Source organism: Rhinolophus ferrumequinum, chromosome 5 (genome assembly GCF_004115265.2).
Source record: "Rhinolophus ferrumequinum isolate MPI-CBG mRhiFer1 chromosome 5, mRhiFer1_v1.p, whole genome shotgun sequence".
Classification (NCBI taxonomy): domain Eukaryota; kingdom Metazoa; phylum Chordata; class Mammalia; order Chiroptera; family Rhinolophidae; genus Rhinolophus; species Rhinolophus ferrumequinum.
This window is the reverse complement of record NC_046288.1, coordinates 39,298,771-39,325,234: the sequence shown is the minus strand read 5'-3', so window position 1 is coordinate 39,325,234 and position 26,464 is coordinate 39,298,771. Positions and strand designations below refer to the sequence as shown.

Sequence of the window (26,464 nt, the reverse complement as noted above, 5' to 3'; positions counted from 1 at the left end):
TAATAGATTATCAAATATTTATTAAATGCTTATAATGTTTAGAATACTATATTTTGAGGAATCGATTCAAAAGATGTTTTATTTTTGCTTCACATTGTTTTTAATTCTGTGGTCAGAAATATAAGAGAAAGAGTATAAAAATATATATCGTCTCTAGTGTTATATTTTATTTACCAGTGAGTTATTTTTTAGTCCTTTTGATATATTTAGTAATGTAATTATGGTTGAGTCCTTATCTTTCAGTTGGTTCTGTTTCTAATTCTAAATTTTATTGATTAGGCTTCTCCTGAAAGATCTACAAGAACTCAGCAAAAAGAGTTTCAGACTTACATTTTGGATAGTGTGATGGACCATTTGCTTGCAGCTGATGTATTATTGGGTAATACTGTTTTATTTTCACTTTAAAAATATCTATAATCACTCTCCTTCTCTCTAAACCCCAAGTATATCTCCTTTTTAAGTTCATCTCTTTCCCTCTTTTCTGTGCATTTTCCCCTCTTGTTGGTATTTTTCTATAATGAGGAAAAAACCCACGTAGCTCTGGCCTTTGAATCTGGGATAAAAATTAACAACAGGAAGTACTTAGCTTCTTGTCCATATCTGTGCACCCTGGGGTGGCAGGAAAAGGACAAGGAAAGAGAAAAAATGTTTTAAAAACAGTATTACATGAACTATCATATGTTTGTGACTATAATACTTTTAATTAACCTTTTCGTTTGTAATATACTTACAAATTGTAAATGTAGAGCTCCCTGAATTATCACCCACTCAACATGCCTGTGTAAAACCGCTCAGAAGTGCATAACCAGCACCCCCAGAAACTCCCCTCCTACCCTGACCCAGTTAGGACGCACTAAATCCTGTCCCAACTTCTAAAACAACAGATTTGTTTTGCCGCTTTTGAACTTTTTGTCAATGGAATCATACAGTATGTATTCTTTTTTAGTCTAGCTTCTTATAGTCAACATTCTGTTTGTGAGATTTATCCATGTTGCATGTAGCAGTTCATTTATTTTCATCACTATGTAGTATTGCATCATATGAAGATCTAAATTTATCCATTTTGCTAGTGATAGACATTTAGTAGTTTCCAGTTTGAGACAAAAATAATACTGCTGTAAACGTTCTTGTTCATCTGGATCACATGTATGTACAATGATAAGACATAATCTTGAGTATATACCGATGAGTGGAATTTCATAGGTATGCATATGTTATTCTATTGCATGGCTTCCAGGACATTAACTCAAAACACATTAAAATGTTTTTTCTGTATATCTCTATCTAGTTACAGTAAAAATACAAAATTTGATACATTTACAATGGCGCTAACATTTATAAGTAAAACAATGATAGAATTTAAATGAGAAGGAAAAGTAATCATTTAGTATATTTGCTACTTGAGTTATTGATAATCATATTAATCTAGTACATCCATGCTATTAAATTATCATTTTTTTGCAAAGTAAATTTGCCAGGAAATCTTTAGTATTGTCTTAACATGCAACTCTCAGAGCCTGGTGTCAGGTCAAACTTTTGTATTTGTTTTTATCACTTGAGATACTGCTTATGTAGTATCACCTTACTACATAAAGACACAAAAGGAAGAGTTTTGCGTGATAGAGTAATTTAGAGTTAGGTTATAAGTTGATTACTGCAATATGATTACTGCAATAATCACAGTGAAGGCTCCAGAATTTCTAGAAAGGAGCTTAAGAGGGGGCATTCTGGTGAGAAGAGCTAGGGCGATTAGTGTTCACGGTATAGAACAACCCTGAAGACATTGGGGTAGCTTTTCAATGAGAGACAGTGCCAAGGGGGTGAAAGGCAGCCCTTGGCACCACCACACTGATTATGCTTTATTTTTCACAATTCTGAACCTCTCTTCTGCCTGTATTGCTTCATCGCTATTAAAGATTTACTGCAAAATCAAGAGTTTTGTTTGATGGTTTGTTTTACTGTTTATTAGTTACACAGGATCGGTTTACAGCTAATAAACTGATTTAAGCTTTCTCTCAAATGGAGCTCACCTATCACTGACAGTTTAAGCGGAAGAACTGTTTGCTTATCACAGGCTGTCTTAAGACAGTGAGATTTCACAGTCTCAATCTATAACACTTTTATCCTGAAGAAGTTATTTCTTCCGACATTTATCATGATTTTTAACCATTAATATCATTTTCTCATTTTCTTATGGTAAATAAGAGTAGTGATGTTATTTCTGAAGGTCATAGATGTGCTCAGTTTGCCTGATGTGTGTGAAGATCTGGTCTTGTGCTGGTAGTTATCAATTTTCTTAGACATCTTTTTCCTGCTGGAATTTAGGGGAAGATGCATCTCTACCTATTACCAGTGGAGGAAGCTACCAGGTATTGGTGAACAATGTGTTTTATTTCACACAACGTGTGGTGGACAAGCTTTGGCAAGGCATGTTCAACAAAGAATCTAAACTTCTTATAGATTTTATAATTCAACTAATTGCACAGGTAATCCATTGTCACTATTGTTGTAGAGTACATGTTTTCTGATTGAAAAACTTTGCCTAAGATGTCAGAATTGTTGGAAATAAATGTAAGTAATAAGATAATGAATGTGAACATTTCGTGTAAAGCTCAGCGTGTTAAAAGGGAAGAAAACATGTAAAGTTGTAACCCTTTTCTCCCTTGCCCATGGCACCTGCGTCCTTTGTGAAGGTGCCTGTTCCCTCAAGCTGTGGGCTATCACTGATCTGCCCATTGGTGTCGCTTTTTGCTATCTAGATAGCCTCCTTTGGCTATAAATAATTTAAGTTAATATGATTCTATAGGTTTTTACAGTACATCAGTGTGTCAAGACTAACCGAGCATGAAGAGTTGGTATTAAAGGAATAGTCTCTTCTTGTAATTGCATCTTCACAAGGCCCACTGTACTTCTTGTTCCTTTGAGGAGGTCATTTTCGTGTGTGTGGGTCATACCTTTGACTAAGGAATATTGGCCCAATTTGGCACAAGTGATTAATATGACTCAATACATAATGTAGAAAGTAGGAAATACTATTATCCTGTTTTATTAGTTTAGAGTACACAGGGTCTTTCAGATCACCTCAGAATTTTTTAAGAGATGAATTTCTATCTAAGCCAAAAAGTTCTGAAGTGAGGGGATGAAACTAAAATGTCACAAGAGGTTTTTACTAACAGTTAGGTGATTTTTTTTCAGTAATTTTGAGTAGAGGTCATTCACCCTGACAAAGCATGTGTGTTAGGAGACTCCCCAGATGGCACTTCCTCATGTTCTCAGGGAGGTTCCTCTGCCCCACAGTGTTGGAGCTTTGTCTTTTTTAACTTAGCACCCTTAGTTTAGCACTACTTAGCTTGCCATCTGGTACATAATAAACTTAATAAATGTTCATGTGTGAATGATAAGCAGATCTTTTATTTTTGTCCGTTTTACTAAATAAAGCATCTTTCATATCTTTAGTCAAAAAGAAGATCACAGGGATTGTCACTGGACGCAGTTTATCACTGCCTCAATAGGACCATCTTGTACCAGTTCTCACGGGCACACAAAACAGTTCCACAGCAAGTAGCTCTCCTTGATTCGCTCAGGGTCCTGACTGTAAACAGGAACTTGATCCTGGGACCGGGGAACCATGACCAAGAATTCATTAGCTGTCTGGCTCACTGCCTTATTAATCTGCATGTTGGAAGGTAACTCCTTTAGGTTTGCTGCCTTGAATTTATCTTTGATGTTATTCCACCAGACTCTTTATTCTGCATTTTTGATAGCAGCATTTCTTTTTCCTTTCATCTCAGATTTATTTAAAGCTTCATGCAAAAAGTCAAAGACAAGTGTTGCATTTTTGCAGTGAAAGAATGAGTATTTTTCCTTAAATTCTGTATCTTCAAATTTTTCATTAATCACCATATGTCACATACATAATTTCTTAAAGTGAATAGAATGCACATTGTTGGAGGTTAAGAGGGGTAAAAAGAAAAGAATGCAATAACTAAATACAACAGTATATGTAAAATGGGTGAAATTAATATTTTCCCATTGACTGCTTTGACAGTTATTTTTTTAGTGTCTGCTGGGGGCCAGGCATAAACTTGGGAACTGGGATGTGAGCAAGAAAGGCCTGTGGCAGGGTCTTGGAGGACGCAGTCTAGGAGAGAGGACAGATAACTAAGCAAGACCAGTCAGGTGTGCTGAGTGCTCTGCCAGAAGCAAGGTGCTTCCTAACCTGGAAGAAAGTCCTGCTGAGCTGCATCTTGAACCTGGTTGAGGAGGTGGTTAACGGTCCAAAGAGGATGGGGAGGAGTGATGTAGGAAGAAAGAGACATCTATGTGATCGCTCGGAGGGAAGAAAGCATGTGACACATTTGGGAAACGCAAGTATTTCACTGCTATGGAGCAGAGTGGTGAGATAAGAGACGGAGAGGGGCCAGGGGCACAGGCATGTGAGGAGAATGTTCTTAAATGAACTTTTTTGTCATTTTTAGGTAAAAATGTTAATAGTGATCGAAAAGCATCATACATATTGAGATGCTCATTTTTATGCTGTAGTTTAGTTTAATTACATTTAGTCAAGTGGATGTGTGAGGTCACCCCTTAAAAATGGCATGTTCGTGATAAACGAGATGTTCTATTTTGTACAATTATGTCTGCCAATTATGGAACTTTGTAACAGAGCCAGCATTTTACTTGTGTCTGCAAAGTAATACTTTGTTATTATAGTTTTTAGCCACAATCATTTCCCTCATGTAGTTTAAACTGACTTTAATTTTTCAGCAACGTGGATGGATTTGGACTGGAGGCAGAAGCCCGCATGACCACGTGGCACATTATGATCCCCTCTGACATTGAACCGGATGGTGGTTACAGCCAGGATATTAGTGAAGGTAATTACCTCAGTTTTTCCCCCCTTTCCTGCTCACTCATTAATTTCCAGTGTTAACAACCAATTTCCCAGGAGGGCACACCTGTACATACACTGATATGCGCACTGACGTACACCAACATGCCCGCTGTACATATCCTTAGATGCTAAGATGGGAAAACCACTAACCACTGATACTGCTAGACCTGTCCATTTCATAGTGACGTCAGGAGACTTGATGATGTTTACATTTACACAATTAGTAGTGCAAATACAAACTTGGTACTTACCATAAAGAAAGCTGCCTATTGGTAGCATTGGGCATATCATATTAGAGGCAAACATTGCTTGAGACAGGTTGTAAGTACTACCATTTTTATTTTCTCTCTTTTTTTAATTTAGTTTTCCCGCTGGTTTTGTAAGTTTTATGCATGAAAGTCTTGGAGTGGATTGATTTCTTATTTCCACATCGTTTGGTGAAAAAGGTTAGGTAGTTATGGTAGTATTTGTCTCCCCAGCAATACAGTGTGGTAGTTTAGCATATGATTTTATCCTTTGGAAGTCCATCACTCATTCTCTCAGTCATTTGCACATTAGCTTACTCTTTCTTCTTTCACCAAAAGTTCTTGAACCCCAGACACTGAGGATGAGGACACAGTGATTGTTTTCACCCCTCCCCTTTGCCCACCCCCACCCTCCCAGCCCCAAGCTCCACGTCCCACAAGGAGCTGACGGTTTAGAACTCTGGTTCTCAAAGCAAGGCTTTCAGACTAGCAACATTAGCATCATTTGGGAACTTGTTAGAGAAGCAGATTCTCTGGCCCCACTCAGATTACTGAAACTCTGACTGTGGAGACCAGTAGTCAGCAGACCTCCAGGTGATTCTGATGCTTGCTAAAGATTGACAGGTTAAGAGCCAGAATCAGACAAATTATTAATAGCAAGGAATCCAAAGTAAGAGGAATTTAATAGTAAAAACTTTTTAAAAATATTTTATTATTTCTTTCCTTTTGCAAAATATTCAAGAACAACTTAATTTTGAACTTACTTTAAATATTGAGATCTAAAAATGTTGAATTAGGGATATGTTCCTTTATAGAGAAGAAGCTAAACAATGAAATATGTATGTGGTTTCCAATTTTATAAATAAAAATACAGTCTTTTTGCGTGAATATAAAGTTTCTTTTAAGTTTTCCAAGTAGCCAACCACATTTTTGGTTATCTGAATAATCCTTTTTACTGATCTAGAAATAACATGAAGCATTTTTTTGACAATTAAGTACTGTAGTTGAAATTCTTAACATATAAAGCATGAAGAAAAATACTAACTTTATATCGTGGTTTTTGATCAATTGCTTTTTTTCATTTCCTAGGGCGTCAGCTTCTCATAAAAGCTGTCAACAGAGTTTGGACTGAACTGATGCATAGTAAGAAACAAGCATTGGAAGAGCTTTTCAAAGTCACTCTACCTGTGAATGAAAGGGGCCACGTAGACATAGCTATAGCAAGGCCACTCATTGAAGAAGCTGGTTTGAAGTGCTGGCAGAATCATTTGGGTAAGAAAGTTTACAGAGATAGTGTCACCAAGAGATTTGCACATGGCTGTTGTATATGGGTACGCTTTAGAGATGTAATTAAAACTTTACCTGAAGGGTACTATGACAGCAGTATAAATAAAAAATCAGTAGCGTATAACCCAATATGAAATGATTATGCTAAGATTTAGCTTTTCGTCTCTCTCTCTCTCTGTCTTTTATTTTTTTATATATATCAAAGATGTGTTATGCATCAGGCATCTATGAGATTGGAAAATAATGCATCACTCACAGCTTCAGCATGGTCACCATCTTGGCTTTGAGTCCACAATGCCCTATCTGTAATTCTAAAGTTCAGAAAGCCCTGAAAACCTGATGTTTTTAAATTAATTTGGTCCACAAACTCACTTGTAGCAAAACCTAACCTACATTTGTCCTACTTGGTATGAATATTCACACATTTTGCTACAGAAATATTAATGTATTGAATTATGGTTATCACAGTAAACATTATGGCAGTATTGTGTAATATGTACTCTATGCACCATATTGCCTTTTTAAAATTCAAAACATTCTAAATTCCAAAGCATACCCAGCACCAAAGATTTCAGATAGGGGATTGTGAATTGTTAGTAACGTAGAAATGGATTTCGTTAATTTGCATATTACTGCAGAGCTGTGACATTTCAACCAAATATAGTTAAAACCAGTATAATAATTGTTAAGTGGCTGTCTTTATACAAGATCACCAATAAGTAAATATATATTATAGAATGTCTGTGTCCGTAGTGTAATCTGCTTTTGATAACTACAGAATTGTGGTTTGTCACCATGATGAAAAAGTATTAAAAGTAAGACGAATAAATACATGGAGAAATTAATTGTTAAGTAATCTGATTTTAATTTCATAGCCCATGAAAAGAAATGCATAAGTCGAGGAGAAGCGTTAGTGCCCACCACTCAATCCAAGCTGTCCCGCGTCAGCAGTGGTTTTGGTCTTTCCAAGTTAACAGGATCGAGAAGGAATCGAAAGGAAAGTGGTCTTAATAAACACAGTCTTTCTACCCAGGTACATTATTTAGTTTCATTGATGATATTAGAAATTTATATTTCAGGGTTTAGTTGTAGTGTTTTATATAATACACTTACTGTGATAAGCATATGATTTGAAATGGAACCTTTTCTGCATTTTTGCTTTAGAAGAGAGAAATAACTCAGATTATGGGAACTTCTCCCATTTTATTATGCAAAAATTGCATCGAGTGTTTCGTATTTGCATTCATTCATAACTACACATAAGGTGAGATTCAGATCTTGACATATAATTTTTCCAAACTTTCAATAATTTTGTTATTGATAATTTTATAAATTCTAAAGCAATAGCAGAAAATGACTTTTTAAAAAAATAATTTTATTGTATATACTTACAATTGATTTTTTTTTTAACTCGTCTGCCTCCAGTATTAATTTCTTCCTCATCATACTTCCTTTGCCATCCCAGAATCTTAGTGGCAGCTGGGAAAAAGGTCTGAAAAAAACAATGTGTGTCAGTCATTCCATGTGTCAGGTTGGGTTCTCCAGGAAGCATACTGTGAGATGGAGTTTAGAGTGCAGGATGTTTATTAGGGGTGCACTTGTGGTCAGTACCTGTGGAAGAAGGAAGCAGTATTGGTCACAGAGAAATATCAGGCTACAGTGCAAGTCCAATGACAGACTCAGCCAACAAAATGGCCTGTCACAGTTGACCCGTACTGAGCTGAAATGGCTGAGCCCACTTACCCCAAATCAGCCAGTCATTGGACATGGGATGCCCCGATAGCTCTCTGCAGCTGAAGTGGTCCGTGCAGCTACTGACAGCATCCCCGGAGCCTGGGCAGCAAGCCCTTCCTTGAAGGGGCGTTGGGGTGGGGGGATGAGGGGGGAGAGTTTCTGTGTCCAGCACACAAGCCTCCGTTAGTTTCATCATATAATTAATCTTCAGTGTTTTTGGTGTTTCTTTGTAATGGCATTTTTAACAGAATTTTAACTAATTGTGCAGCCTTAATTTCAAGGCTAGTTAGCTTATTTTTTCCAGGTGATCCATGAAATATTAAGCCTCTTTTCCGTCCATTCTTAGGAGATTTCTCAGTGGATGTTTACACATATTGCTGTTGTTCGTGACTTAGTAGACACACAATATAAGGAACATCAGGAGGTAAGAATTCATAATCACAATAATGGTGTGTTTTGCGTTCCTTGAGTAGGATAGGACTCTGTTTCTCCTGATACCTTCCTACCCATTTTAAGGGTAAGTTGCTGAACCACATTCATCATTAGATGATAATTTTAATTATTCCCTGCCAACGGCTACTTTGACCATTAGTTTTATGATAGAAAAATTTGACTTTCTTATAGGCAGACATTTAAAAAGCAGCAAATTAGAAATTAGCACGGCTGAATCCTGCTAACATTCAGTACTGACCTACTGCAGTCTTTGTTCCTAATAAACATTAAAATATAATACAGATCGCTGTCTTTCAGACTTATCGAGGAAATAGTGAACATATGCCTCAAAGTCTGAGAAGTCTCTTAAAATTCTAAAAAAGTAAAAAACTAAAAGATTTTTTAATTACTAATTCTTGGTGATTATGTCAGTACTGGTGCTTGGTGGTTAAAAAATAAATTCAGTGAAAGCTTTTTTGTGAATTCGTTATTATTCAACAACTTATCCTAAATATTCTGTTTCCAAAATAACCATTTAAGGTCTATTGATAATTTCTGAATGATAAACTTCTAATAATTTATGGGCATAACACTAGGTTAGTTATTACAGTGAATTCCTCTGCTCCCCACCCCCGGGAACACATAATAAGTACTACTATTATATCCTGTGATTTCATGATTATTCATTCAGTAATCTTTACTATTAGTCACATAAAGCAATGTTTATTCTTAGACTTAAGTTGTATACTTATATTCCATAAATCGTTAGAGAACTTAGTTCTACTCATCTGCTGTTAAAAATTTGTATATGAATGTCAAGTTTCCTATCAGCTGCATGTTTATATTCTTTACCTAAAATCTTTAGAAAAGTTACAAAGATTGCCAGTAATCTAGTGTGTTGGCAGTATTTCTTGATCTGATTTCCTATATTTTCTCTTATGTTCTGGTAGCTGTTTTACAATTTTGGGGTGAGAGGGCAATTCATACTTAAATTGCCATGTTTATTGATTAATTCACACTGGACTAACCATTTCAATATACAAGTATTTCCAAAAGTAATATTACCATCTTTCTTGTGCACTAGTAACACAGTTCCTTCAACTCTGTTCAACTGTACTGCACACTCTATCCTATAAATACCTGTCATTTACTTGGTGGTAAATCAATCACCTTGCACTACCACAAAATCTCCACTTTCTCACAAAGCTGGTACCTTACTTTAACCATAAATAAGTATAATTTTACTTTTATAATATTTACTGAAATGATAAGGATTGATTTTGTTTTCAAATATTAACTTGGTTTTAAGTTCTTTGTAGACTTTTAACTGTTACTCCTGCTTTTGTTTGAAAACCCAACCTGGACTCTACCCCTAGCGCCAGCAGAATGCCTTGAAGTACGTGACAGAAGAGTGGTGCCAAATCGAGTATGAACTGTTGCGGGAGCGAGGGTTGTGGGGTCCCCCCATCGGTTCCCATCTAGACAAATGGATGTTGGAAATGACAGAAGGGCCCTGCAGAATGAGAAAGAAAATGGTGCGAAATGACATGTTTTATAACCATTACCCTTATGTGCCAGAAACAGAACAAGAGACAAATGTGGCGGTGAGTATGCAGAATTAAATATTCATAATGGCTCTTTGAAGTTTTCATCCTTTTTGTAAGCATTTTTCCTTATTAGGTCAATTACCTAAAATGTCTAATTTTGAAAATTTAATGTACTATATTAAATTAATGTGAGGGTGGTGGCAGGGGAATGAAATGAAGCAACAGTGGGACAGGGAGACATCATAGCGAAGTGGGTTAGATTGCAGACTCTAGAGCCAGACGGCCTGCATTTAAAACCTGCCTCTGCCACCTCATTCTAGCCGGGTGACCTAGTACAGGTCATCAGACCTCTTTAGGTTTCTGTTTCCTTTTGCCTAAAATGGAGAAAATCATGGTTCCACCTCAAAAGGTGTTAGGAGGATTGAGTTAGTTAAAATTCGTAAAGTACTTAGAATAGTGTCTGGCAAAATAAACACTATATGAGTGAGTGTTAAGTCAATAAAATGAATATTGGCACTAAACCATGTTCTTTGAAGAAATATAAAGAACAGTAGCCTTAACATGTAGGTCTTTCCATTTATGTTAGGAAACTTCATCACCAACTCCATGGGCTCAAAACAAATATTTACCCTTAAGTTCCTTTTCGTTCAGACAAGTTACCCTTCCCAAAGCCTTCATTGAGGATTTTGAATAAGACCAAAAAATTTTTGTCTTTTTGTCTAAGTTGATAATGGTCCAGCAATCATGTGTGTTTAAGTCTGGGAAAATAGTCTTTTCCAATAAAGTCACTACAAATTTAAGAAGAGAAAACAGAAGAGTATAACATCCACTGAATTCAATTCTGAAAATCTTCATAGAATTTCTAAATAATAATTCAACACTTTCAGTGTCCAGAAATAATCCTTTGCCTCCAAAATGAAGAGTGTTTTTCTCCTTACTCACGTTTGTCATGGAATCACAGCTCTGGGAATTGGAAGGAAATTTCACAGATAATCTTATCCAGCCTCCGAATACTATCATTTCAATGTGAACTCAATTATAAAAATAGTATTTGTGAAGTATGTTACTTTGTTTGTACCGTGTCTTCACCACGCAGTGTGTGTTTTATGCTTACAGCACGTCTCATTCCGATTAGCCGCATCCCCGTGCTCAGTAGCCACATGTAGGTAGTGGCTACTGTAATGAGCGGGCCAGCTCTGGAGAACCCTGGACTGTTAGACTCGTGTTTCATGATTTTTCTCACGCCCTCCTTTAATGTCATTTAAATTTTCAAAAAACAAAATGACTTTTTAGAAAGATAAATAGAAAACCATATTGTACGATTGTCTCCCTCCCCAAGGATCTGACTGCCCTATGTTTCATTAACCCCTGGACAGAACGGTTACTGTCACTCAAAGGGATGTATTCCATATTTGGTTTCACCCTGCTTTTTAGCTGCCTCTAAAATGAATCTAATGTAACTCGTATCCCCAATTAGAAAGTCATATCGCTACAAAGGATCATCTATTGAAGAACATACTAGGTTTGTTCTTCTTGACTCATTTGGTTAATGGGACTTTAGAATCTGAGAGGTCATACAGTCCAACCACTCGCCCAGTGTAGAGGTTTTATTATATTTTATTTAAAACTTAATTTCAAAACTCTTCATGGTTTAAGTACTTTCATATCCTTAATTTTATATTTGATTCTCTCAACAACTGAAGAAGCTAAGGTTTATAAAGGAGACTTGGAATATGGGTCTTCCAATAAGTAGTTCCGATCATACAATGTGGGGCGACCTGCATTGTTCCAGTTCCTCTTTTTCTTTCTCTGCCCAAACCCTGGCTCCATTTTCTAGTGCTCATTGATTCCACCTCTGTCCTGATGGTACTTAGAATGTAGATTGTAGACCTGCTAATATATAATTATCTAAGATTTTTCAAGATAGCTCCCTAAAGTCCGCTCTAAATTTTGTCAAGAATGCCATACTTGGTATAGCTGTACCTTAAAATACTATAATTTCTATTACTAGCACATTACATAAGAAAATTAATCCACCCATATTTTGGTAGCCTTTTATTAGCACCTACTTTTGTCAGAGCAAACCAGCAATACAATCTCTAATTTTTAATCTGTTTCCCTAAAATAAATAACTGACTAAGAATTTAAGCCTTAGTGATTTGACAAAATATTTCTTCTTGAGTCAACACTTATTTAAGTTGAATTCATTCAAGAATACTAAAACGTTAGATAAATATTCTCTCCTAAATGTGTGACAAACTCATTGTTTTTGTTTAACTGAGGCATATACTTTTTGAGTTACATACCCATAATATTTGTATCTTGTTTACTTCTTTCCTCCTTTATAATAGTGTCATTTGTTTTGCAGAAGTATATTTAAATTTCTAGATAAAAACAAAATAACCTGTAGAGAGGTCACGCTTACAACCTTAGCATCATTAGCATTTTACCTAAGCAAAGGAATTCACCAGCCTGTGAAATCTGAACAGACCCTCTCAGAAATATTAGGTTGGTGCAAAAGTAATTGCAGTTTTTGCAATTTTTAACCTTTTAAACTGCAGTTACTTTTGCACCAACCTAATAAGCATATACCATCTGGAACTTAATTTTTAAGCAAATGGGTTACTTATTGGGAAATACAGGGCAGTCAGGAAATGCTGGAGATATGTTTACAAAATAGAAAAGAGTGACTGGATGGGGAGATGGTTATAGAATGTGGAATTCATGCTGCTTAGTTCATGCACAAGTCAAGGGTCATATGCTATGATGAACTTTTCTGAATGAATAATTATTTTGGTTTTGCTAGTCCAAAATTTTTTGTAAATTTGAAATGCCGTTATTAAATATCCACTTTTGCTTTATGGAATATGCAATCTGGCCATGTTGACAGCAAAGAAATTCCAAAAACTAGAAGCAGCTGCTATCTCACTGACTTCTACCATGAAATCAAAAAAGGAGAGTTAATACTTAAAAAGCACAGTGATCTCAGTGCTCTGCAGAGTTTACGGGCAGTTTCATTTACGTCTCATAAATGCCCTCTGAGGTATATAGTCCATAGTATTATCCCAAATTTACAGATGAGGAATAGAAGCCTAGAAAAGTTACAGAGCCCCTCCTAGGTCACAGCTCCTAAGCAGTGAAGTGATACATAATGGGTATAGGTTGACAGTGCTTCTGAAGTTGAATCATTTTTGGAAAAGAAAAGATTCTGATGCTTGGTGGTTTTGTGACATCCATAGACAGTGAATTTCTTCCAGAAACCATATATGAGGTTTTGTCTTTCTAATGCTAACAGAGCACCTAGAATTGAATAAATGTTGAGTGAATGGGCTACCAGCCGTCTCTCTTCCTAAGTCCTAGATTTTATCCATTGCCATGGAATTCTATAGAATTTTCCTTATTCTGAAATTTTTTCAGAATAAGGGGTAGACCCAGATTTATTGGAGCCTGAAGTTTATACAGGGGAGCCCTTGGGGAAGGGCTCTATAAGAAAAAACGTAAACAGTACAAAATTACTAGGGCCGGCCCCTCTTACAGGATTTTGAAAGGAGTCCATGGAAAGGGAGGCCTCTTGAATTTTAAGCAAATCCACCTCTGTCCTGAACAAATTAAATGTTGCCTCCCAGAGGTGGAGCTCAATCACTTCTTCTCTTTCATTTCCCATAAATGTGTTCCTCTCCTTGCATTCATGTTTACAGAATATAGTCAGTACTTTTTGCGATACATCGGGTATGTGCCAACCTAAAAATTGGTTTTTGAAGCCTCATGATAGGTAAGCAGGCTTTACCCAAACCAAGAGCCAATGGTTTGATTGTTTGCCTTATTAAGAATAATTATTGTGTCTAAATAACATTACTTAAATAATCGTATTGCTTAAGCTGAATGGATTCAGTGATGATTAGAAAGTCATTTTCTTGTTCTAAAATCTTTGATGTGTTAGAAATGAATCAAGTGATTTTTCTTAGTTGTTAAATGTTATTTCTCAAACCTTGATAATATTGCATTGTATAAAAAACAACTTGCCTATTATTCTGTTTTGAACTTTATTTCTCGATTTTTAATTTGATGTTTGTTTATAGAATATAGAACATATTTTAGTGTTTTATTTGCCACAGACTTAAAAGCTTTGAAAGTTTCTCAACTAAAATTATTTCAATAAAAGCAACAGTAATAATAATTATGTCCTGAGAAAATTTGATACATGCAGAAAATTCTGTGTTCTCACATGAAAATAATTTATCTTCTGCACAGTGACTTTCCTTGGGTGGTAATTTTCATAACTGAAACAGCTAATCTAAATTGCTCTGTAATTCTATATTTTAAGTGGTAATATGAATTACAGATAGTGTTAAGATGTGAGCCTAGGATATGATGAAAATAGAAAATCTGGTTTGGTTTTGTTTTTTAAGATCCAGTCAAGAGAATTTTTTTTTTTTTTTATTTTATTGGGGAACAGCATGTTTCTTCAGGGCCCATCAGCTCCAAGTCGTTGTCCTTCAGTCTAGTTGTGGAGGGCGCAGCTCAGCTCCAAGTCCAGTCACCATTTTCAATCTTGAGTTGCAGGGGACACAGCCCACCATCCCATGCAGGAATTGAACCAGCAACCTTGTTGAGAGCTCACGCTCTAACCAACTGAGCCATCTAGCCACCCCTCCAGAAACTCAGCAACAGCTCGTTGTCTTCAATCTAGTTGTGGAGGGCGCAGCTCACAGGCCCATGTGGGAATCGAACCAGCAGCCCTGTTGTTCAAAGCTCTCGCTCTAATCAACTGAGCCAGCTAGCCGCCCCAAAATCTGGTTGTTTTTAAGCTGTTGTCTCATTATTCTGAATCCTCTGGAAGGAAAATAAGATTACATATTTTGCCATTTAAAAAAAACATATTTAAATACCAAAACTAGGTTTCAATTCTGTAACCCTTTTGTTTTCACAGAGTAATAATCTCAAACAAAATTTACTATGCTTCGTAAATATCATTGGGGTAAAAACCTCGGTATCTAGCTATTAATGTTGGGCTGCTTGAGGCAAAAGGATAAACTTACAGGAAGGTTCCTTTTAACGAGTCTCTTGTTGCTGCCTCCACATATATTTTTATATAATGTGTAGATGTCACAGGACTCAGAAAATAAGCAGCTCATTCGGGAAATTCTTTTGCCACTAGCACTATAGAAAAATTGGAAGTAAAGAAACTAAAACAATTATTTTCTAGAAGTTTTGACTTTGAAAACTGAGATTTCTATGTAAACATAATTAAAACAATAATTTATTTAAAAATTTTAAATAAAAGAGATCTATGGTAAGACTAAAATTATTGGTATAACATATATCTTAACTATTGAATGCTGTCTTTTCGAGCAAATACGTGTTAAACCAGCAGCACTATACTATATACTGCAGAGAAAATACACGAGTGCACAAGTTAGACCCTGCCCACAATCTGAGTGGGAGTGTATAGTGGACGTCAGAGTTGGGTTTAGACAAAATGGACAATAGTAATTGGTCCATTTTGCTATATTGGATTTATCATGTATCCATCATTCTATCTTGTTTTTTTTATGGATTTCCAAGTGAGTTGTAGAATCAGTACCTTTCACCCCTAAACATTTACACATGCATATCAATAATTACATTTCACTATTTGTTTATAATTTTTTTATATTGACATTGAAACACACAAGTCTTAAGTGTACCATTCAGTGAGTTTTAACAAATGTGTAGTATATACTCGTGTAACCCAAGTTCTTATCAAGATAGAGAACATGCATGTATATTTTAAAGATTATTCTTCAATACAAGGTGTGCTTTTGAAAATGTACTTTGAAAAAGAAAGGTTTACTAAAACCATGTGAAGTATTTGAAAGTATTCCCAATAGTTCTGTGTTTGTTTTGCCTAAGGAAGCACACATCAGTGAAAGCATTTTTCTTGCTCATGTCTACTGTAGGGAACGATACTAGAAGTCATCTCCAGACATATACCATGAAAAGGAAGGAAAATTGGAAGTAGTTCTTGGGTGCATTATTGTCTGTCTGTAACTATCTGTGTGTTTACCTGCATAAGCCACACACTACAGTTCAACAGAAATTTCCTTCTTGTTAATCAGGATTTTATTCTGAGAATAAAATATAAAGCAACCACCTAATAATTCCTTAAAAAGTGCTCTTTACGAAAACTTTTGTTTTGGAGGCTGATGATCCATTCCACCTTCTGCTTTCAGCCTTTCTGGGGTTATAGCTGTGAAAAGAGAGAAGGAAGTAGGACCTTAGACTTTTAAAGAAGGATTTAACTAATGAGCACTTACCGTGTTTCCCCGAAAATAAGACCTAACCGGAAAATAATCCCTAGCGTGATTTTTCAGGATGACATCCCCTGAATATAAGCCCTAATGCATCTTTTAGAGCAAAAATTAATGTGAGACCCGGTCTTTTTTTCGGGGAAATACAGTAGTTATTTCTGAGGTATGGGGCATTGTAGATAATTGTTAAACCAGTTGCTCCTGTTACTAATATAAAACAGATCTGGGGGATAAACACAGTGAATGGTAGGCGGAAGATAATAGCATTCAGTTCTGTTACCCAGTTTTTTTCTTTTGAAGCCATATAAAGAGTTGCCTATATATCATCCATGACAATGGCAGCCTGTGCTGTAGTTGTGTCTGTGTGATTTTTAAGTTTGCCCTGTTCAGTAGCCTTGAGCATTTTAGTGTATTTAAGTTTTACTTTAAAAACTGCTATTGATAATTGAGAAAATAATCACAGGATACCGAGTGATTATTTCGAGCAACTTAGGATATCATGTTGATTTTCTTTGAGTACATTGTCCTTATTCCATACAGTCCTCAAGAAAATTTTATTTTTGTGTTGTTCTTTGTGTTTTTTTTTCTGATGTGTTTGTACTTAATACCCTGTTTTCAGTCTGAGATCCCAAGTAAACAGCCTGAGACACCCGATGATATCATTCCTCAAAAGGTAAAACACAAATTACCATAAAAGAATGCAAAATACTTGCAGTTTTGTTTTTTGGTTTGGGGTTTTTTTTTTAGTGCATGGTAGACTAGACTAACTTAAAAGATTGACTTTCAATTTGCTCTTTCTGTTAAGTTTCTTAGAGTTGAAAAGCTGGTTTCATTCATGCTGAGAACTGTTGTAGCCTTTCTCGGCTTTGCTCTGATTAGCTTTCTAGGGTCTGTATGCTGCTCACTAACGAGTCTTCACTGCTCTCACTGTAAAATGGGTATGGCTTCATTCAGAAACTAACAGATTCTGACGCATGTTAGTAATGGGCAGTCTGACACCTTCAACTTTGTTTTTCAATTATTCGGTTAATTTTTCTAGATACTAAACTATGTATTTTGAGAATGCAAGGGTGCTGTCTTTTAAAATTATGTCTTCAATCAAGGAACTAATGGAAACAAAGTATATGATCACTTTTTAAAATACAATTTAAATTTATTTTTATTTGTTAAAAAAAAATTTAATTGTTTTCTTTTTCCAGAAAGATTCTGTACATAATTCAGTAAAAAAATGTAGTTCTTTCTAACACAGAAATATACCTCAAAATATTGAGGGAAAGATGCTTATGTTTCCAAGTTGAAATCTGCAGAAGTTGGCCCACATGTGTTAATGCACCGTCTTGCCCATCACTAACTCTGCTTTCATCTTTTTAAAAATGAACAATTTTGAGTTGAAGATAATTGTTATATCTCATGTAGAAGAATTGTTATAGTACAAAGATTGCTACCTTTCTCTCATTTCAAAAATATTGTAATATTCTTAAGTTTGCTCATCAGATTGATCCTTCCATAATATAATATTATTTTACATCATTTTTATACTTTCCTATATTATGTACTATATTTCAGTTTCCATTTGCTGCATATCATTCCTCAGTTACCTTACAGCTCTCTTTATTCCATGACTCTGTACCTGAAGTTAAAAAAAGGGCGATGTGGCTTCAGTTAGGTGTCTTTTTATCTCAAAATTGATTCAGTATTTTAGCGTAAATATTCCAACCCATTGGACACTTGTTTTCCACTTCAGTTGGAAATCATTTATTTAAAAAGTTCTTGCGTGAAATAAGCGTTTTTGTAGACAATATATATTGACTACTTGAGTTTGAAGAGTAGGCCGGTAGAATATTATTCATTAGATAACTCTTATTCATAGGAAAGGAGAAGTAAAATATTTAGAAAAGGAACATTTTAAAGTACGTTTCAAATCCCATCTTTTTCTTAATTGTTAATCCAAAGTCTGAGTCTAATTCTAATTGACAAATCTTTATACACATAAACTTTTCCCTTTGGATTTACATTTTTTGCAGGAAATTTTAGGCCTTAATTTTTTTCGTTGTATTACGGTTTTACAGGGGAAAAAAGGGTTAGGTCAATTGGAGAAGCTGTTTTTAGGATAAATATTAATTATTCTAAAAAAGACATGCTCTTGTGTCATGCCAAAAAGTAAGTCTTTTCTAATGTTTCTAGGTAATTAATTTCTTCTTCAAAACGAACTTATGTATGTTCTTGATCTATTCATTTAGTTAGTAAGTTTATGGATCATATTCTTCTACACAACAAACAATGAAGATATTTTAACAAGTTGGCGATACCAGCTTGGAGTGGCAGGCCAACCAGAAAGCGCCATCTGGGCTGAAGCTGGTTGATTCCATGTTGGGTCAGGACTCTCTGGAGGTTTGGGCCATTTCCAGAGTTCCAGTGAGAATATGGAAACATGGAAAAGAACAGGGCAGTTCTGAGTCTCTACCTCCAAGTATCTGAAATAAACACTCACACAGATGATTCCAACTGAATGCTGGCCGGCCCCTCTGGCCTGACCTACTTACTTTACTTGGGGTGGAAGCAAAGTTCTGGGCTCCTCACAGACTAGACATCCCCCTTGGAACTTGATGCTCTCCAACACTGGACGTTCTCTTCACTCTATTATATGGGGAGGTTTTCTGATACATCACTGAGGCCATACTGTACCAACGTGAAAACGTTATTTGACTTGAGATGATTTACTTCTATTTCAGGAAGAACAAGACTACTAATATTGTTGTTTTATAGGTGTCTTAAAAATCAATGGAATTTAAAAATAGAGAAACTTAATCCAAAAATCTATGGGTTTACTGTGTATAAATACAGTCTATTAAAAATCCATACAAAAAGGTAAAATATAAAGAAGTCTTAACATCATACCTTCCCTCGGGTACCTTATATTTTAATTCTTGAAGATGATTATCTGAGTCTTTTTCTTTTGTTATTTCTTAGAAACCTGCTCGATACAGAAGAGCCGTAAGTTACGACAGTAAAGAATACTACATGAGACTGGCCTCTGGCAATCCAGCCATTGTCCAAGATGCCATTGTAGAGAGTTCAGAAGGTGAAGCTACTCAGCAAGAACCAGAGCATGGTGAAGACACTATTGCCAAAGTCAAAGGTCAGCCTTTCTCTGGGATTTTAATTAAAAATCCTTTGGGAGTCTTCCTGTATTTGAATTTATATGAAACTGAGCAACTGTGATCAGTGGGGCCAGCCTTAAAGGTATATGCATATAAATGTTTTTAGCATCTCAGCCTTCTTAAGGATTGATTTCTGCAGAACTAAAGGGACTGGCCCTTTATTTCCTGCAGACAAATATAATATACCCATTGGCTGGACATTTTTTTTTATTGTGTTTGGCAGAATTATCAGTGGTACCTGATACTTTGAAGTTAAGGCCCTGATAGCTAAATAAATATTTATAAAATGAAAGCCACTACTGAATGTGCTTTCGTGCATGTTAGCCAATAGTAAGCAATAATGGTCTTTCTTCCCGTGAGCTAAGACAGATAATTCGAAATCTGTACTTTATGAGCATAGTAAACCATACACACTATGATGAATTGGACTAAAATGGCCATGTACTTTTTGATTCTGTACTTTTACATGTGTGTGCCCTCTGCCTCCTTCCTTGATCTGGACCTTAACAAACCCTCCCCAGTCTCAAAGACATTGGTCAGATAGCAAATCTTCCTTCTCTGAAGCCTTTCCAACTCCCCTGGCCCCCGAAAGCACTTTGCTTTTACATCTCTTATAGCAACGTCAGTGATTTTTCACTGCTTTACATTTTTTTCTAAATTAGAAGTTTTCAGAGGCAGAGATTATTTTTCTTCTTACTTTATAGCTTTTGGCACACGCCTAGCACAAAGTGGGGATTCAGTCAATATTGAATAAGTAAAGTAATCCACCGTTTTAAATTTTTTAAGCCTCTGATTCACCATAAATTCAAAAGTCTTAGCCTATTTTATAAATAAAGCCCCGGAATGTAAATTAAGCATTGGAAATTAAAAATTAGTTTCACATCTCATTGTTTAAAAAACAAATAGTGTATGACCATGTCAACAAAAGCACCATGGATAACTGATCCGTTTCTCCTGTTATTATAATATACTAATATACCTATTATCTCTCATGATGACTCTGACTTACTAAACATTTCATAATGGAGCTAACATTTTCATAGAATCCTTGAAACTTGTGGTAGTTGAACAGTGTTTACAATCTTCTAATTTTCTTGACATTGCACCAGAAAAGTTACTGACATAGGTCCAAAACTATATTTACTGGGTATAAGCCAAAGTATAACTTACAGAGTTAGTCAGATGACTCATGTTTGGGTTGTTGAAAGTTAGCTTCTTTTGGCCTTATTTTCCTAATCTCTAATTGAGCTAAAGCCACAAATATTGTAATATGCAGGGTGTTGTGTTAGACATCAAGTTGGACATTTTGATTCATCAAACTAAACATATTGGAGCTGTAAGCTTTTCCTCCCGGTGGATGTTCTCAGCAGGACTTGATCGCTCTTGCCTGCTTACTGTACTCTTTCATAGGTGAAAAGAAGGCCCTTCCCAAGGCAAAGCAGAACCTCTGATAATTCATGTTCAAAGTATAAGATTTTAAACAGGCTGACCTATGCTTTTCCAAAATCTTAGAGCAACTATCATTTGTAGGTGTAACATGACTTTTTTTGGTACACAGCTATTAATTTAATTAAATGTTGGATTTAGAGTGTATTTTGCCTGTTTCTCATACTTTGGAACCTTATCAACTGATTTTAATGTCACCTACTGTGATTGTTAATAAAGTTATCAGATGTAGACAATAAAATGTTTCCTTAATGTGCAAATTAAATTATTTGTGCCTGTATTATAAAGAATTCTGTTATTACTCTTTATGACCTTGGTGATTTGATCAAATTCATTCATGTAGGACCTTAGTGCCACTTATGACATGAATCTTGAAATAGTCCTCACAGGCCCTCACGTAGGTGGGATCTCCTGTAATCATGTTTATAACTTGCTTTCTTTATTTTTGTTCCTGATTGTAATAGTTCATTTATTCACAGTGTCCCCTCCATGGCACTTGTCTGTATATAAATAACACCATCCTTACCATTAATTATGCTAAACTCTGTTTATCATCATCATCTGATACTTATTTAGAATTTACTATTTAGTAACCATAATGCCAAGTACTTTTTTACATGAATTCATTTTGTCCTCCAATAATCCTCTAAAATAGACAGTATTCTTATCCCAGTTTTATAGATAAGAAAATTGAGGTTCGGAGAGAGCAAATGATTCTCCATAATTGTTTAACTCTAGAGCCTGTGTTTGTAATCACTGTGCTACCTCCCTGATACCTTCTAGAGTTATCTCAAATTGGAAATGTATGGGAGGGATGGTATGAGACTAAACCGCTCCCCAGATGGTCCCTGCAAGGTCTCACGGCCCTCTTGGTTCTCATTCGTAGGTCTGGTCAAGCCTCCTCTGAAACGGTCTCGATCTGCCCCTGATGGAGGAGATGAGGAGAACCAGGAGCAGCTGCAAGACCAGATTGCTGAGGGCAGCTCTATAGAAGAGGAGGAGAAAACGGACAATGCCACCCTACTGCGCCTGTTAGAGGAAGGAGAAAAGGTACTGTGCTTCTGAAAAGGAAGGATCGGATTTAAGTCATGTGTTTCCGTTTTACAAGACCAGTTGACAGGGTATTTATCTGGTGGCAGAAGATAAATATTTTAGCCTCTGTAATGAAATAAATACATTATTAACCAGCCTTTTAAGGTCAGTACTATACCTCTCTCGTCTTCGGGATTTTCTGATGTATGTGAACACACTAAAGAGCATAAAGTTTCAACAGATACAGTATTAACAATTGACACCTAGTTCACTATCTTCCTCTATCCCCTTTATTAGACTGCAGTTCTTGCCATAATTCTCTATTACAAACCCATGTACACAACCCATTCTGGCCTTGTACTTTCTGTACTCCTAGATATTCCAATAACCACCTGTAGAAAGCGTCAGCCAGTCTTACCATCCCCCCCAGACTCGTATTTAATCCCTGCTCTCCTGCACTCACAGAAGACTACCTTGCCTTCCTTTTTCTCTCCCAACCTCTTCCACCATGCTCACTTCTCTAGACTCAGGTTACTAACTCTGCCCTGCAGCCTGAGCCCCCTGCAGCGTTTATGCCGTGTCATTCACTACCTCTATGATATCATTTCTTTATTCTGTGCTTAACTCATTGTCTTCTCTGCCAAAATGCCCCTCTCTCCATCATTTGCATAATTTCTATACCTCTAACTAACACTTGGTACAGCCTCATTTGTATGGATGTCTTTAATACTCAAATGTAGGAAGCTTTCCTTGAGTGTCTCGCCAGCTCAGGCTTGGTTAGATATCCTTTCTGTGTGGTTTTATATTGCCATATATATGGCACTGTATTTTATCCAGTCATGATTATGTGTTTCTGTGTCTGCCTCTTCCCCTAGAAAGGGAAGCTCCTGATAGGCAGGCACTGCTTTTTATTCCTATCCCATTGTTTACACAGTTCCAGTCACCTAGTAGACACCCAGTAAACTTTTGAATGAAGGAGTGCTTTGTAGAGTAAACAAAAGGATAAATGAATGAAGGGATAAATGAATTAATATGTAGTGAGTATCACCTTTCTAAAAGATGGGTTTTTTTGCCTATTATATTAGATCTTGGTATAACCCTTGAAAGCTTATCTATTTCTGGTTACTAAGAGGCAGTAACCAGAAATTAAGACATAATTTTTAAAATTCTGTTCAAATATATGGCCTCAATCTAGAATGAAAATGTTTTTAAAAATCATGTAACTATAAAACTACAGTAGGTCTGAAGGAAGCCCAAGAGAGGCTTCTAGGATCCTGCGAATATTCTGTTTCTTGATCTGGGTGCTGGTTGCATCATTTTTAGCATTTTAAAATTCAAACTCTGCATTTATAAAATAAACATTTTTCTGTATGTATGTTATACTACAATGAAGTTATTTAGAAAGTATATCAGTGTTTTTCCTATAACATTCTACATTTTTATTATTGAATAGTTCAAATGTGATGATGAAAATTGACACATTTTCATCTTTTAGAAAATCTATTTTCTAATGCTGTCATTTAAAAAGTTTTTAATCTCCTACAGTTTTTGCTCTCATTACTTTAAGTTTCAGTAGTGTAGGAAGTGTATTCAAACTGACATTTATTTGACGTTTGTTTGCTTCTGATTTAGGTGTTGATATTTTTTCCTTGACTCATGTTGAACTGAGTTTAAAGAAAGAATTTTTACTAAGAACAGATCCTATTCGTTGGAAAGAAAACAATACTTACATTGAGAGATTTAGCGACTCCTTCCTCCTATGAGGAAAATACAGCTTCTGCCAAGTTTGGCTTTTTTTATAATGGCACAACAAACAGTCTGCCTGGCAGGCAGGATTCAGGTGGGAGCAAATAGGGACAAATTCCCCAGTTCCAGTTCCAGGAGTTGTTATGGAAACAGAGGAAAGTGATCTGTGTGGAAGAGAGGAGAGCCAACAATTGCAGACATGATTATGTACGTTCCCTCACTAACTCTTGTAACAGGCCAGTGTATATTTGAAATTTACAAAAGAAGACACAGAGGCCCAGAGAAAGTAGGAAACTTAGCTACACTAAGTGACAGAAGCATTGTCAGGCTCTGCAGACCTTTTTTATTCTGTATCATCTTGCCTCACAAAGGGCACCATCCTAATCTCTTTACATATATGCCACAATTCCGTTTCCTGCCAACTTTGTTGGTCTGTCACCTTCATTATCCAACTTGTTCATCACTTGTAGAACATAGTACATTTGTACCTGGCACATAATGAATACCCAGTGAACATTGAGATAAATTAATGGGTGGATGGATATGAGTAAGTTTGTTTCCTTTTACCAATGTGAACTGCAAGTCAGACTGCAGCTTTAGCAGATTCTTTTTAATATGCTTAAACTCAGATTTAATATGCTTAACTCAGGAGATGCGCTAACAGTGACATCTCAGTAAAATCCTACTTGCCCATTAAATCCATATTTAAAAACATTTTGCTTCAGTTATATCAAAAAAGAAATTACCTCAATTTAAAAAAAAAATCTATGTTAATGAACGTTTATGATTTTCTTTATAGATCCAACACATGTACCGCTGTGCTCGAGTCCAGGGCCTGGATACCAGTGAGGGGCTACTTCTTTTTGGTAAAGAGCATTTTTATGTGATTGATGGATTTACAATGACAGCAACCAGGGAAATAAGAGACATTGAAACGTTACCTCCAAAGTAAGTAAATGAATGAAGAAACACAAAGTACTACTATCTTTAGAAAACAATACGTTTACATAGTTTTATTTAATCCAAAAATTGTATTTTAAACAATGTTATCTTTCAGTTTGTGTGTATCCATCATTAAATATTCACAAGGATAATAGTAATAGTTATTTAAAGGTAATAAAGAAAATATTTCCCTTATTTTTCAAAATGAAAGCTAAATAAAATTTGTAGCTATGCATTAATAGCATTAGAAACAAATTCCTTACATAATTCATATATTTATAAACTGAATTTGCAAATTGTTTTTTTTTTTTATTTCAGTACAAACACAGTATGGAGAAAATGCAGTTAGCTGCACAATAGTCTCATAGATGAAAAAGCATCCATGTCCTCTGAGTGCCCCCATGTCCACACTGAGAAGCAGTGTGATTGAAGCACAGGCAGGAATTAACTGCCTGGGTTTTATCCATCTTCCTTTTCTTTTGCCAGTCCTATGATGGAAGTGATAGTGGGTAATGGAAAACCCAGGAGACAGACAAAGCTAGAAGGAAGATAAAAAGCTTAAGGCTTAGAAAATCAACATGCTCTTCTCTGCTTTTAACATTTTGAACACCTAACACAGTTGAATGTAGACTTAGTTTCTGAAGTTCATTCCTAAGAGACATTTCAGATAATTACTTTCATCAACAGTCAGGGCCACATCAGGACTTTCGTGGGCCCTTCCTCCATATAAATATATTAAAAATTATATTTGATGACTGTTGATTTAAAGATGAATATATTCACATTATCTATTAAAACATTTTCTTCTGCCTAGAAGTTGCGTTTTTTTCCTGATTTTAAAAGAAATTAAAACATTTTCTTGGGCCCCTAAAGGTATTTAGGCCTAAGTACTATGCCTGATAGGTAAGTTGGCCCTGATAGCGATAATGGGATTTTAAAATTAATTTCATCAAAGGGGGTTCCTTGTGTGCTGAGTAGCTGACAAATTATTCTCTTAAACATATTTTTTGAACTGAGTACTCTGACATATTGTTCCCCGCTCCTATTCATACGAGTATGTTGAAATTAACAGCCTTTGTTGAACAGTGAACTTATATCTCACTGTGTTTTTGTTTATCTCCTTTCTCTTGGCTACCTACAGTATGCACGAGCCAATTATCCCTAGAGGAGCCAGGCAAGGCCCCAGTCAGCTCAAGAGGACATGCAGCATTTTTGCATATGAAGATATCAAGGAGGTACATAAAAGGAGGTATCTCCTGCAGGTAGGTTGATTTAGTAGTACTAAATGTTTTGTAATGGTCCTTTATTCAGAGGATGTATTATTCTAAAGCTGATACATGTCATGAAAATTCTCTATAGGACCTGAGAATTTTCCCTAGATTTCGTTATATGATAGACAGACTCATGTCACATGGGTACATAACTCTGTATAATACGTCTCTTTTTTTTTTTTTAAATACAACCTAAAACTTGAGTGATATCTTTGTCATCCATCTTTCCCTATAGTTATCCAAATTAATATTATAATTGTCTTGTAATATAAAAATTACATCCGCACTATAATTTTACAAAATTATAATTTTATACTTACTTTATTTTTACCATCATTCTATTATTAAAGATTTTAAAAACAAATTGAACAGAATAAATTCAGAATAAATTGGTTCCCTTTATTTTATACTTTAGACTGCTGGGAATTCATAACTGT

At 35.7% G+C, this 26,464-nt stretch overlaps 1 protein-coding gene across 7 annotated transcripts in view; it reads left to right on the top strand.

Annotated features, from left to right (window-relative positions):
• Positions 1 to 26,464, top strand: part of WDFY3 (WD repeat and FYVE domain containing 3) — a 246,071-nt gene that overhangs the window by 183,329 nt on the left and 36,278 nt on the right. For 5 of the 7 annotated variants that reach the window (XM_033105930.1, XM_033105931.1, XM_033105928.1 and 2 more), the window contains 13 exons: positions 280 to 379; positions 2,326 to 2,486; positions 3,457 to 3,686; positions 4,768 to 4,877; positions 6,229 to 6,411; positions 7,302 to 7,459; positions 8,507 to 8,584; positions 9,969 to 10,196; positions 17,049 to 17,102; positions 19,400 to 19,568; positions 21,923 to 22,086; positions 24,614 to 24,762; positions 25,898 to 26,018. In XM_033105930.1, coding sequence (XP_032961821.1) covers positions 280 to 379; positions 2,326 to 2,486; positions 3,457 to 3,686; positions 4,768 to 4,877; positions 6,229 to 6,411; positions 7,302 to 7,459; positions 8,507 to 8,584; positions 9,969 to 10,196; positions 17,049 to 17,102; positions 19,400 to 19,568; positions 21,923 to 22,086; positions 24,614 to 24,762; positions 25,898 to 26,018 — 1,905 coding nt within the window. The remainder of the gene's footprint in view (positions 1 to 279; positions 380 to 2,325; positions 2,487 to 3,456; positions 3,687 to 4,767; positions 4,878 to 6,228; positions 6,412 to 7,301; positions 7,460 to 8,506; positions 8,585 to 9,968; positions 10,197 to 17,048; positions 17,103 to 19,399; positions 19,569 to 21,922; positions 22,087 to 24,613; positions 24,763 to 25,897; positions 26,019 to 26,464) is intronic. The other 2 variants (XM_033105933.1, XM_033105929.1) reach the window with 1 other exon arrangement.